The 14188-nt window shown below is 38.8% G+C and overlaps 1 protein-coding gene across 2 annotated transcripts; it reads left to right on the top strand.

The window, feature by feature from the left end:
- Positions 1 to 4753: 4753 nt before the first annotated feature.
- On the top strand, positions 4754 to 8108 carry LOC131331090 (type IV inositol polyphosphate 5-phosphatase 11). 2 transcript variants are annotated; one of them, XM_058364918.1, is made up of 8 exons: positions 4754 to 4893; positions 5018 to 5186; positions 5561 to 5691; positions 6534 to 6610; positions 6709 to 6834; positions 7043 to 7230; positions 7338 to 7475; positions 7773 to 8107. In XM_058364918.1, exons 1-8 carry the CDS (start codon positions 4853 to 4855, stop codon positions 7944 to 7946), a joined length of 1044 nt encoding a protein of 347 aa, XP_058220901.1. In that variant the 5' UTR covers positions 4754 to 4852; the 3' UTR covers positions 7947 to 8107. The 2 variants fall into 2 exon arrangements, with proteins under 2 accessions (XP_058220901.1, XP_058220902.1); XM_058364919.1 differs by lacking the exon at positions 4754 to 4893 and having other exon boundaries at positions 5045 to 5186; positions 5548 to 5691; positions 7773 to 8108.
- Positions 8109 to 14188: the final 6080 nt, after the last annotated feature.

The raw sequence follows: 14188 nt of genomic DNA, 5'->3' as shown, positions 1-14188 counted from the left end.
TTAAAAAGAATCTAGGGGTAGTATTGTCTTTTCATATGTGTTTGCTATACACTCATTTTGGACTGACACTTGCCTTGGTACACACAAAGAAAGAACGTGCCAGCAAAACCAAAGGACCCACATAAGAACTAAAATACTACTCTGATTCCGAGGTTAAGGGGTGCAATATAGCACCCATTAGACGGACCGTTTACTAAAAGAGTTTAAAATCCAAACTCGAGCTTGGCTCACTTATTATATAAGCTTAAAATTGAGTTTGAGCTCAACTTATTTACTATCGAGCCAAGCCTATAACTAACCTCAAACTGCTTGCGGACGACACGATTGGTTTGCCGAATTAACCTGTTGTGCGTCCAAACCGGCCCTTAACGTGACTAGCATCCATTGAGTGATGTAGCCATTGATTGGAATGAGAGAGTGATTGAATTATTAATATTCAATGAATAGTATATATTCCATCGGCCCCTTTTTAAATGTTCCATTTTGTAACTCTAATTTATTAAGAAAATATCATTATTCCATCTTTTATATCAATTTTTACCTCAACTTTTCATATTTACCATCTATGCAGATATCATCATTACACTTTTACTCAATAACTTTTCAAAATGGAATATGTTTTTAGGGGCAAAATGTAAAATGTACCAACTTTTACTCATTAACTTTATAAAATGGACACTTATTAAGGGACATCCTAAAATAGAATATTAAATTTTAAAAGGGAGACGGAAGGAGTACTTATAATTTAGTAGGTTAGGCATAATAGAACCAATCATAGTGAGTTGGGACAGCTCTTGACTTATTAATTTTAGGCCGGATTAAGATGAATATTTGCAGCCAAATAAATTGAAGTGATTTTTATACTTCTCTTGTTATAATTCACTCTTTTTTTTTTTTTTGTCTTTATCCACATAAAATTACTTTCTTGTCATTTTATCAATTCATTTTTTCACACATTTAAGAGCAAGACAGAAAATTCATGAGGATAAAGACAAAAATGGAGTTTGGATTATAAAAAGAGGAGTGTGAAAATCAATTTTTCTACATAAATTATGTTCAAAAAGAAATCCAATCATATATCTTTAGTAGTAATTCCTATTTTCATTTTTACTTATCTTTTCAGTTTGACCTGTCCCAAAATGTTCATAACATTAAAAATGTAACGACTCTAATTTTTAAAAAATTTCATTTAAATGTCGTTATTTCTTTTAATTGCTTGATAATACTTTAAATATTTCTCTTAATTCCGTTAATTCGTCATAATTAAGTTTTAGTCCTTTTAAAATTCTTCTTTTGATTAAAAGCCCTACTTGGCTAGTAGAGTTAATTTTCAACCGACTAGTTGGACAAACCAAACTATCATTTCTCCTAGTTACACTTCCCGAACCCTAATTGGACCTTTTTGACCGTCTTGGAGCCCTTTGAACCCCCCCGAACCCTAATTGAACCCTTAGACTTGTAGGGGTAATCATTATACCCCATGACAAGTCATTTCAAACCCTAATATTTCTCTACCCATTGGTCCATAAATGCTAGGGAAATTTTTGACCATTTGTCATTGATTATCAAGTTGCCAATAAGGCTTTGATTTGACCATACAAAATCATGGGCCAAGGAATATCATCATTTTACTTCCAAAACTAGTTAACCTAGCCATGCATGCATGCAACCCTAGGATTTTAGCCTTAAACCTAATAACCCTAGACTTACTTTCCTCGACACACATATATATACTCTTTTATATGTATATATATACACCTATATATATATGTACCAGAGAGAGAGAGAGAGAGAGAGAGAGAGAGAGAGAGAGAGGAGGGAGGCCGGATGGGGAGAGAGAGGGGGAGTGTGTGTGTGCAAATTTTGGACACTTACACAAGCTACTACTTGACAACCCATGACTAGACCACTTTAAGTATGATCCTAGCCAATGATGTTATTCTTTCTTACAAGCCAACCCATTCTAGGATTTGACAAGCCATGGAACCTTCATTATAACCTAGGATTTGGTCTATTATTGGATTGACATGAGGAAAGGCTAGGACTTTGACTAAAGTCTTGAAATGACAAGACTATGGAGCAAATCCATGGGGAAAAGAGAGGAGAGGGAGGCCGGCCATATGGAGGGGGGAGGGAGCCAAGACTTGTGCCTATAAATAGCAAGCTCACTTCAAGTTCAACTCACACCTTCACTCCCTTGCTCTCATTCCTCTCCAAAAACCATTTCCATTTCCAGACAGCTTACTGCCCTCCACAAATCTTCCTTTTTCTCCTGCTTAAAGTAGTTTTTGGAACCAACTCCCTTCGGAAAAGTTGTAGAGCACTTCGAAACCTTCAAGTTAGACACAAGAACCATCCAAATCGGTGAAGAAATGACAAAGATATTGACATCCGAAGTTCAGTAAAAATCTCGGATTTCTATTTCCAGACAGCATACTGTCTTCTCCTTTCTCACCATTTTTCTCCTACCTAAAGTAGTTTCTAGGATCAACTTCCTTCACGAAAGTTGTAGAGCACTTCGAGAGCTTCAACTTCGACCCAAGAACGATCGTATTCGGCCAAATATCGACCAAGTTACTGTCATCCAAAGTTCGGTCCAGATTTGCAAGTTTCACCGCCCGTAGAAAATCTTCCAACTAGCTTATTCGGCCCCGACTAATTTCGGATCAAGGTAGATTTTCCCTACTCACTTCCCTAAGTATAAGTAGAATCCCTAGTCTACCAACTCTACGTATAGTATAGAATCATATATTGAAAAGTAGAATGTCCGTAAGTTCAAAGTACAACTTTCTTGATCGTTTTCTTTAGAATAGATAAGGTTATCTTTCGTTTATATCGTTTGAAATGCATGATAGTTGACGAACTTATTTTCACTAATGGAGGTATAAGCACGTTAGAACAATCGATTGGTAACTCCGAATAAACATATGTTGTTTAGAATTTCTCAAAAAGTAAGATAGAACGATTTTCGAAAGATAAGATTTTAACGCTTGATTTGAAGTATTCATATTTTGATCTTTTCGAAAATGCTTAGTAATATTGAGTTGAATGACCTTGCTAGTATAGTTCAATGAATGATTTATGCTTATTTTTGTGAAAAGTTCTACCGCGGAGTCTATGCATGAAAACGTGACACGAAAATCGAGAAAGTTAGAAACATGACACCTAGGATGTGGGTAACGAAAAGGGCGTGTTTTGAAAGGGTGAAATGTTTTGGAAACCGCAATGTGGCCGGACATGGTAGCCCATTGTGTGGTGTGTGTTTTGTGTGCCAATGGGAACCCGGGACGGCGGAACCATTGTGAGGATACTCGGAAACCCGGAATGGCGGAACCGAGGTTGGGTGTGTGGCTTGGTTATCCGCGGAGAGGAGCCAATGCAAATGTGTGCCAATGGGAAACCGGTGCGGCGGAACCATTGTGAGGATACTCGGGAACCCGGAACGGCGGAACCGAGGTTGGGTGTGTTAAAAACGGATTTTGAAAATGTTGATTAGTTATGAAAAGTGAAAATGGAGACACGGTCTATGATGAGTTGCGTAGGAGAAACACAGAAAATATGGACACCAACGATACTTGAATAGTGAATGTGGATGTGTGATTGTTACTATTCGTCGTATATGATTTACTGTTTGTAAGCTATGAGTTAGTGGGTAGGGTTTACTCTATTGAGCTTTTGTAAGCTCACGGTGTTACCTTTGGTGACCCTGACATATTATATTGGTGGCGACGCCGGTATAATGTGTCAGACCTCATAGATGAACAGGGTGAACATTATACCTTGAAAGCTTTCGGAGCCGAGGAGCTGGCCAGAATGGAAGAAGAGGCGGAGTAATAGATAGGAACCCTAGTCCACCCTCCTTTTGTTTAATAAAGTACTCTTGGGAGAATTATGTTGTAATATTGAGCCAAACTCTATTTAATTTTTCAATGAAATTGCCTATTTACGTTCCCAAAATTCGGGGCGTTACAAAAAAGGTTAAAAGCATCCAACTCTGGATTTTGTAGTTTCATATATGAATTGCTTTGCAAATGATAGTACAAAGGATGATTTTAGAAAGAGTGGTGCTAGGGACACACCCACTCACACACCCAAACACACACCCACCACTCACATGAGTGGTGGGTCCCACACACACTACACACTTTAATGTTATAGTGCACCTTTTTAGTTTTGAGTATAAGAAATATACCCACTTCTACGACGGGCCGGGATCGAGTATGAGTACAAACCTGTGGCTCGAGTTGCTTTGGTCGCTCGAAATTTCTATCTATAACCATTTTTATGCAGGTTGTTTAAAACAACATACGTAATTTTTTTGAGACATATGGGTAAGGTCCGTTTCGTTCATATATGTTAATTAATAGTGGAGTAGAAGATTTTCAAATTAAAATCCCAAAAAGCCCTTTCGAGTCTCAATTAAGGAAATTGAACGTCAAATATGAAATTGAATACTTCATTCCTTGGTTCAGAAGAAATTGCATAAATTCACTGTTTTGGATAACTTTAGGAAATCTAATCATTTGGATTTGGACTTAGGATTGCTAGTCTTCTGGTAGTACCTTTCAATTTTGATTTTGAGTTCTCCATAAAATGTCAATAACGCCCGAACCTAACTCTCATCAAAAAACTTAGAAAGTAGTAATCAAATGTGACACTTTCAAATTGACGTTTCTCAAACCTCTGACTTTTCCTCTATAACTTCTCCCCGCCAAATTTCCACTTTTTCTATATAATAAGAGAAAGAGAAATTTGTTAATGCCGAAGTCAAATTTCTCTCTCTCTCTCTCTCTCTCTCTCTCTCTCTCTCTCTCTCCAACAAAAGTGGTGGCTTGAGTGATTCACAGGATCAATGGGGAACCTATGCCATATCCATGTTGGTACTGGTAAAGGGTATGTATAATCATTCATCTCTTCCTTCTTACGCTCCGTTTGTTTCGGGCGGAAAACGTTTCCTGCCAAAAAAACCTTTCAATGGATTTTGTTAACTGGACTTTATGTATACACATCTATGCAGAAGATCAAGATTCAAGTGGAAGAGGAAACCACAAGATGTCATGGACAATGACGATGTCGCAATACACGAAGGAGTGAAGACTATCGGGGTCGAAAACTATTGTGATTTCTCCGCGGGCAGTACTCCGGACCTCTGCATTTGCATCGTGACTTGGAACATGAATGGGCAGGTGAAAACCTTTTTTTGTGTATTCCGTATCCGATTTTTCCAAGTTAATAAGATTCTATCCATCTATCGCTTCCCGTCTGTTTTTCAGATTTCTGATAATAGACCTCTTCGATCGGTTCAGCTGTTGGAAATGTTTTGTTTAATTTTTTTCCATAGACCGTAAATGATGTTTAAAAACACAAACCCGATTTCCATATGAAGCGTCACGGCTCGAATGCTTCATTTCATTTCGATACTATTTTCTATAGCGTTGGGCAAAATTATCACAATATTGAATCAACTATCCAGCTGCGTTTTTTCTACCGGAATATCCTCCATAGATTGTAACTTAATTACGTACCATCTTATAATTATACATATAGGGTAATATTGCAGGTGTCTTATGAAGATATAGAAGAGCTGGTTGGGGGAGATCGAAAGTTCCATCTGCTGGTGGTCGGCCTCCAGGAGGCGCCGCGGAACAATATTTCGCGGTTGTTGAAGGCAGCTCTACTCGAATCCCACATGTGGGTTAACTTCTTCCAATTCACTTTCTCCTTTTATATCGTTGTCGGAGGTGGCAATTTCAATCCAAACTCGTTTGCCCGCACCATCCGTTAATTTGCCACCTCTTATCGTTATCATCCATTTTCCCTTTTCTTTCTCCAGTTTGAAATTTCTTAAGTATCGCGGTCTAAGATTTTGTGGTGCATGTTCAATTTTTTCTCCCCTCCGGTTCCTCGCAAGTACAAGAATGGTCACCATCATCCTGGGAAACCAATTACTCCCTCCTTCCGGATTTAATAGATCTTTTTGGAAGTTTGTGTCACTTTTCAACCGATTATATTTTGTAATTTATAATGTTTTTATGTAATTTTAAAAATATTGTCTTATAAAACTAATTAAAATCAATCAAACAAGATCTATATTAGATATAAAATTCATTACTAATTTAAAGATATAACTTATTTTTTATCCCGTTAAGACTGAACTAGGAACTATTAAATCCAGACAGATGGAGTAATTTTTTGGAACTAAGTACGTCACGGCTAGATGTGAACACATCACAATTTTGGTGGATTCATTTATTGTACAAGTTTTCTTCTGCAAAACATTGGCACAGCAAATACGGAACCGGGATATTTTCGTGTAGAGTCAAACGCCTAGAAAAGTATATAGCGTTTTTCTACATTGTATTAGTGTTGCTGTAATGCGAAGTGTCTCCTGATCGATTTATGAATGTGTTCAACTCTAAAATGTGTATGGAAATTTGAACTTTTAAGTAATTAATTTTTCTCCTTAAATCGCAAACACAACTCTAAGTGTCTTTTCTCTTTTTATTTATTTATTTATTTTTGAATCATTGAAGCCTGTTACGGAAAGCCACCATGCAATCCTTGCAGCTGTATGTATTTGGACCAAAGAATTCAGAATTATTCACAAATGGTCAGCGTTTTTTTCCCCCCCAATCTCGAGTACTTAATTAAGCTTAAGCTTGAAATAATAATTTGCTCTAATTCTCATAAATTTCTGATAATTTGTAGAACTAAAGATGGATAAGTACGCGGTTGGGGGATGTGGAGGTTTAATTAGGAGAAAGAAAGGGGCTGTTGGTATCAGAATCAACTTCAAAGGAATCCGCATGGAGTTCATCTCTTGTCATCTCTCTGGTAATTTTGAGGAGACATTCCCAAAATACTTTTCGGAAACACGGGTGTGTGATTCACAATTCACGTCACATTGGAGTTAACCGAGACCGCACACCCGTATTTCCGAACAAATTCCGTTAAACTATTACGGTTCCCTAACAGTTTCGAAAATTTAATGATTTGATTTTTTTTAACATTTTATGTTAAATGTATTTTGTTACAATTGCAGCCCACACTAGTAATGTGGAGGAGAGAAATTCACAGTTCAGGCACATATCAAACTCCCTCTTCTCAAAGAACTGGAACCCATATGCCAGGCCTGCCCAAATCACCATATGGTTAGGAGATCTCAACTACAGGTTGCAGGGTATCAACACATTTCCAGCCAGAAACCTAATAAATGAAAATCTTCAACAAGTGAGTCATGCGACACGCTCGAATATTTGCGCGTAACTATTTATGTAGTATTGGAAGTTTATTTATGCTTTACGGTGTTACTTTTTTCTCTCGATTGATCGCTCCAGTTACTCACGAGTAAAGATCAACTCTTGCAAGAGGCTGAAAGAGGACAGATTTTCGATGGATATTGCGAGGGGACATTGGCATTCAAACCAACGTATAAATATGACATTGGAAGCACCAGTTATGATACAAGTCACAAAGTAAGTATGCATTTCTTCCTCACCCTTCCTCCTTAGTTACATGGTAGTATTTAAATTGATAGCATGTAATATGAATGATGAGTACTTTTTCGTCGTTAGTAAAAAACTCTTGTGGGGTCATTGGACGCTTATCGGGTCATTATAATTTTAGGGTCCTGCAATAAGTAAAGATGCCCATAACGCGGCTTGGATATTTGTTTGTCATAAGTATGTGTAAATTTACAAATTCAGATCAGCACTTTTCATACATCTGGTTTTGTTGATCATTGATTCATTATGTTTCTTCTTGATTTACAGGTAAGAGTACCATCATGGACGGATCGAATATTGTTCAAAATCGAAGATTCAGAAACAATCAATGCGTGTCTGCACTCTTACGAATCGATAGAGACGATCAACAGTTCGGATCATAGACCGGTTAAAGCTCACCTCTGCTTAAAGATTAATAAACAGTCCTCACCTATATATTAGCAAGAAATCAGTTGTCTTGGTATAAAAGTGTAATCTTGACTTTAATTGTGATCTTACTGGAATTTATAAGCTTAACCCGAATTTATTGTACTGATTAACACTACTAATTAATTGAATGGTTCTGGACAATTTTCCGCTTATGGATCATCTAATAAAGTTTGGGCGTTGCTACTTAATTAATTGTAGTAGAAGGTTTCCAACCATATTTTCACACCAAATTACAAAGTGGAGTAATAACCCAAAGATTTGGCCCAGTGGTTAAATATATGAGATTTAGGGATTTGATATCTCTCCTAAGGTTTGGTGGCGTCTCTCTCTCTCTCCACGGCATTGATGGACTCTGAAGTTTCGAATGCACAAAACTCTAAGAAGACATCAGCATGTTTAAAGCCTCAACAATCAGCGGGTTCGAAACAACAATTTTTTTCGAAGAACCCATTTCTTCTATTTGGTTTCTACGATTTTGTTTGATTTGCGTTGTTTGTAGCTAGCCTTGGACATCCTTCCGCCAATTTGTTTTTAGATCAGTCGAAAATTGATCGCACCAAACGAACTGATGAACTGATTCAATTTAACCTAACAAAATTAACATAAATACTGAGTATATTGGAATACTTGGGGTTGAGCAAGGACTTTGTCTGCCGCTGATATCTTCAAGGCCTATAATTTGGACCTCTCTCATCTTGCACGTTGCAAATTCACCGAAAGAACTCAAACAAAACCGAATAAGGATACACGTCGATGGCCAAGCGAAAACAACAATGCTACTCACATAACAATTCAAACACAACAACTTATACAACCTCTCACATACATGTGGGGCCCACACATAGTAGTGTGTGTGTGGAGCCCACATGTATGTGAGAGGTTGTGTTTGGTGTTGTGTGAGTATCATTTTTTGAGCGAAAATCAATCGCAGGCCTAGAAATATTCATGAATTCCCTATAGAGACTTTGAGAGACTCCTGGTTCCGCTATTTGGGCTTGGCGGAATTAGGTCTGATTTGAGGTCTAAGGACTTTGCGGGCTTAATTGTACTAACAAATAAGCTCTCCTCCTAATGGGCTAGTCTACCCAAGTATGAAGCCTTTTACTCGCAAAATTGTTTAAAATGGCTAACGCTCAACTCTCAATTCTCGCTCTGTTTTTGTGTTCTTAATCCTTGCACTAACAAATTTTAGTTTTTTTTATCGCCCTAATGAATTTTAGTTATTTGGGTAGTTTTGAAAAAATGCTTTTATGCTCACGCTCCTGCACCTACACTCATCCACGCATTATGTAACTTATAGAGTGGTTTGTAGCATGTCATGACTCATGTATTCCTGTCAATACCCAAAATGGTACGCCAATCAAATGATGCCACATGGCAGTTATTTTATATTTTGACAAAAAGTCAACAGCTATGAGTCAAGCATTGTATGAAATAATGGGTATTTGACCACACCGAATCACTCCTCTTTCTCCCTCTCCAACCAAATTGTGGGAGTCATCACCTCTCTTTAACAACTACGTAGGTTCGAGTCCCGGGAGGCACATGTGTGCAGGTACCCGGTGGTGCCATTAAAGGCTTTGATTCGAATCCGTAGTTGGACCGAAGAGGGGGATTTCTCGCCGCTGTGCACTAGGTGGTGCCGTGGTGACAGCCCGTTCTCCCGAACGGTAGCTATAGCTCGAACCGGACATTCCATGGCGGGTTGGGAGCCCCTATGGTCACGCCCAGAGAGGAGTTGCTATGCTGATTGTCCCCTCCTACCATTTTTGATGATTAAAAAAAAAAAAGGGTAAACCAAAAGAAAAAGAAAAAGAAAAAGAAAAAGGGGTGGACAAAAAGATTTGTGGTGTTTAATATTGGTGCGCTTAATTCTTCCATCTGTAGACTCTGTCAATCAATCTGATCATTCATTCAAAATAAGAGCCGGCCCACGAACAAGTCCTGCAAGTCCTTGGGTTTGGGTAACCGCGGGTTAGGACAATCAAAAAAAATTTTTGAAAGGCAAATTTTTTTATTAACCTCTGCAATTTATAAAGATTAGTAGGAACAAGAAGTGATGACATCATATTTTTAACTCGAGACCCAACCGACTCAACCGAGTAAACAACGCTAAGAATAATCCTATACCCATTCGAGACCCAAATCCCAAATTTAGCAAAACACATCTTGGGCCGTCATTTTTCCTTGATAATTAATTAATACCCGCTTAAGACATTTTCAGCATTAACAAATGTTCTTAACTTGTCATTGGGGTGCATTAATTATCAAAACATGTCATTGGCTTTTATTTTCTCATTATCAAAACACGTCATTAGCCGTCATTTCCCCAATACCTAAAAGGCCTAAAAGCCCAAATAATAGAATAAGCCCAAACAATGGAAGCCCAAATCAAATCCTAACAGCTACAAACCCTAACAGTGTCGGCGCCGCTCCATCCCACCGCCAACACCTCCACACGGCGAGACTCCACACGCCGTTAAGCAAAGAACTGGTCAAACCCAACAGAAGGATCAGTGGGAGAAGTGCAGACAACTCCACCACCGAGATCGGACCTCGCCGTTAAGCAAACCGACTACCCCAACAGCATAGACTGGCGGTCGATCAGGAGACGGAAGAGATACATGGGAGGAAGCAAAGCGCCACCGAAACCGCGCCACGAGCAGATCAGGGGAGTAGCACGCAGGAGGAGACCGCCGACGGTCCACTGCCGCGAGACCAGTCATCGTGAACTTGTGCATTTACAGATCCCAAAAACAAAACCGAAAAAGCACACGAGCCCAATGCCGAAGAGACCGCCATAAACTCCCACGATCGCCAACCTTACCTGCAAAACAGAGGGTAAGATAAAAAAACGAAAGAGGCCCGGGGGAGGAGGAAAGGAGGAACACCTCCCTTGGACAGCAGCAGCCTAAGCAGTGGTTTCGAGAAAAGGGAGTCGAAGTGTTTTCTAGAGAGAGAGGGGGATGATATATCTCTCTCTATATTACTCCCTCCGTCCCAAATTAGATGTCAATTTTGGATATCCGTGTCAATTTCAATTCCTTATATCTTTCAATATGGATCTAAAAAAATATGCAATATGGATCTTGTTTGATAGTTGTTGATTAGTTCTATTATACAAAGTTTTCAAACTCATGAAAAATATAAGGGACGAAAAATGACACAAGTTTCAAAAATTGTCATCAATTTTAGGACAGAGGAAATACTACTACTAATACTTTGACGAAGATGTTGCAAGAAGGTTGCATTTGGTTTATTCGGTGTGTGAAACAGGTTCGACTCTTGTTGGATGCAAATTCAAGTGTAGAGAAAGATGCTAGAGGAAAATCTTTGTCGGTTTATTGTCAACAACATGTGGATAAGATGAGACTTATGGGACGTGGGTTCAAGTCCTGTGCCATTTATTAAGGCTTCGATTTGTTTTGAAGTAAAATATTTTATAATATAAAATATTTTTAAAATAAATAAATTTTAATTTTAATTATAATGGAGTAGTTAATAGTTATGAATTTTTAATAACCAAAGTATATATGAGTAATACAGAGCTAGTAAAATTTGTTACAGTTGGGGTGTGCAAATTACCCGCGGGTTCGACCTGATCCGAAGGGTTTCGGACAGCTCAGAAGCAGTGATTCGGTTGGTTACGGTCTGAGATGTGCAGAATTTTCGATTTTCGATTGGGTCCGGGTCGGCGCTTAGTCGAACCCGACCACATATATATATATATATACACACACACACAGTCCGTCTCCCATAAGGACCACCTTATTTTAATAAAATGCTGACCTCCCTTTCCCGATTGAATTTCGATGATCCGTGCCGCTTAATGTGTTCAAAACATGATTTTAAGGGTACCCGTGAAAAATCAGTAAAAAAAATGACCGGGAAGGGCTTCATCAAAGCAGTTTTTGTTTGTTTTTTATCGAATGGTTCAAACAAAAACTGCTCGGATGAAGCCCTTTCCAGTCATTTTTTTTGCCGATTTCTCGCGGATACCCTTAAAATCACGTTCTGAACACATTGAGTGGCTCGGATCATCGAAATTCGATCGGAAAATAGGAGAAATGAGGAGGTCCGTATTTTAACTAAAATAAGGACTCCCTCATTTGAGACTGACTGTGTGTATCTATATAATATGACAGGGAGGTTTTTGAATCCCTAAAATTCCTCCTATATTTTGGACCCTACGATTGGTACACATTTTTCATACGGCTGAGATCTACGGATAGAAGGGCTAACGATATATTTAGAAAGGATGGTACAAATATTTATGGTCCTTTTAATTACCCGAAATCACAGGACGATTGAAATAATATATTTGGAAAGTATGTTGACATTTACAGTTTAAATAAGATCAAACGATTTTTTCTTTCTTTTTAATCAATAAGATCAATTAGTGCAATCATACCATCTTACACCTTCTATAATACCTTCTCAGCAAGCCGAATATCTATATAATATGACAGAGAAGTGTTTGAATCCAAAAAACAGCCAACGCTTAAGATTTATCCCATCCTTCTATATAAATCTAGACCGTTGGCTTAATTGATGTAGTGCTCTCTCCCTCTCCCTCTACTACAATTCTGTCATTACCATTTTAAGAACCCAACAATTATTCAATTCCTACAGGATTTACAGCATTAAATAAAATTTGGAAAGTCATCACCTAATCTCTCTCTCTCTCTCTCTCTCTCTCTCTCTCTCTCTCTCTCTCTCTCTCAGTAAAAGGAAACATATCTTTTTGTGTAGTGAAAGAACATTAAATAAAATTTGGAAAGTCATCACCTAATCTCTCTCTCTCTCTCTCTCTCTCTCTCTCTCTCAGTAAAAGGAAACATATCTTTTTGTGTAGTGAAAGAACATTAAATAAAATTTGGAAAGTCATCACCTAATCTCTCTCTCTCTCTCTCTCTCTCTCTCTCTCTCTCTCTCTCTCAGTAAAAGGAAACATATCTTTTTGTGTAGTGAAAGAAGATTAAATAAAATTTGGAAAGTCATCACCTAATCTCTCTCTCTCTCTCTCTCTCTCTCTCTCTCTCTCAGTAAAAGGAAACATCTTTTTGTGTAGTGAAAGAAGTAATTTATGCCATATCTCTTCCCATAGCTAAAAGGTACGTTAAATAATAATTCCTTAAATGGTGGACAAAATAATCGATATACCTACGTACATGATATCCTTTGCAATATAACCTCAAATTGCACGTGATATCCTTTCCATACACGGTTAGCATTTCCTTTCTAATTTACTCTTTCCCTCTCACTCCACAAGTAAACTATTATTCTTCTTTACTCTCTCCCTCTCTCCTCCTTCAGTTCAATACCACCACCCCACCAAAAATTACCTAATTCCGCTTCAATACCACCACCCCACCAAAAATTACCTAATTCCGCTTCCAAGACTGCAAGAATTGAGGTGAGTGGTTCCTAGATTTTTTTTTCATAGGCGGTCTCTAGATGTTTTCACGGTTTCTCGATTTTTTTGGTTTGAGATGTGGGTCTCTTAATTTTGTTAAGAACCATCACTCCATTTGTCCGAAAAGATCCAAAGCTCAAATTGGACCAGTAGCTTTCGTTGTCTTCAAAATGTGTTACGCCGTGCCTTCAGGCGCGGGCATTCGCTAGTATATATATATATAACACTACATTATAAGGCATATATATACATACACACACATATATTACAACCCTAATCCCTTGTCACTGTCGGTCTCCCACTTTCCTTTTCCCAAACGAAAAAAGCCAAAGCCAGCCCCCAAGTCTCAGTACACCCCCACGCTCCTCCACTCCAGATCTGATGCTGTCACCGTGAGCCTCCTCCGTGAGCCGTCCAGTCCACCGTCTCTCTCTCAGTTTCTCAACAGACGCAAACCGTCCAGCGTCCACGACTCCACCGATCTGCAAATCGGTAAATTTTCTGCATTTTCTTTGCTTTACTCGTCAGTCTCCTCCAATCTGCAATTTCGTTGTGCGACTTCTGCCTTTGGCCAACCTGACCGACCCGCCTCGATGAAAAGAATCAGTTTCCCAGACGGTTCTTCCAGTTACACGGTTTCGGTTGTAGAAATTGTCAACCCGACCAGTCGGGTCGGGTGGCGGGTCAAACCCGCCCCGCCCCGCGCCCCTAGTTACAGGGGTAGATTTGACCCTATTTGATACTACTACGATCATTAATGGGACTGGGGGAAGCTGCTGTGCAGCTTCGTGCTGCACAGCGTGCTGCACACCCGCTGGCAAGCCTTGCCGGCATCGGT

Source organism: Rhododendron vialii, chromosome 6a (assembly GCF_030253575.1).
Source record: "Rhododendron vialii isolate Sample 1 chromosome 6a, ASM3025357v1".
NCBI lineage: Eukaryota > Viridiplantae > Streptophyta > Magnoliopsida > Ericales > Ericaceae > Rhododendron > Rhododendron vialii.
Note: the sequence above shows the minus strand (reverse complement) of the source record. Positions and strands in the feature narration are given on the sequence as shown.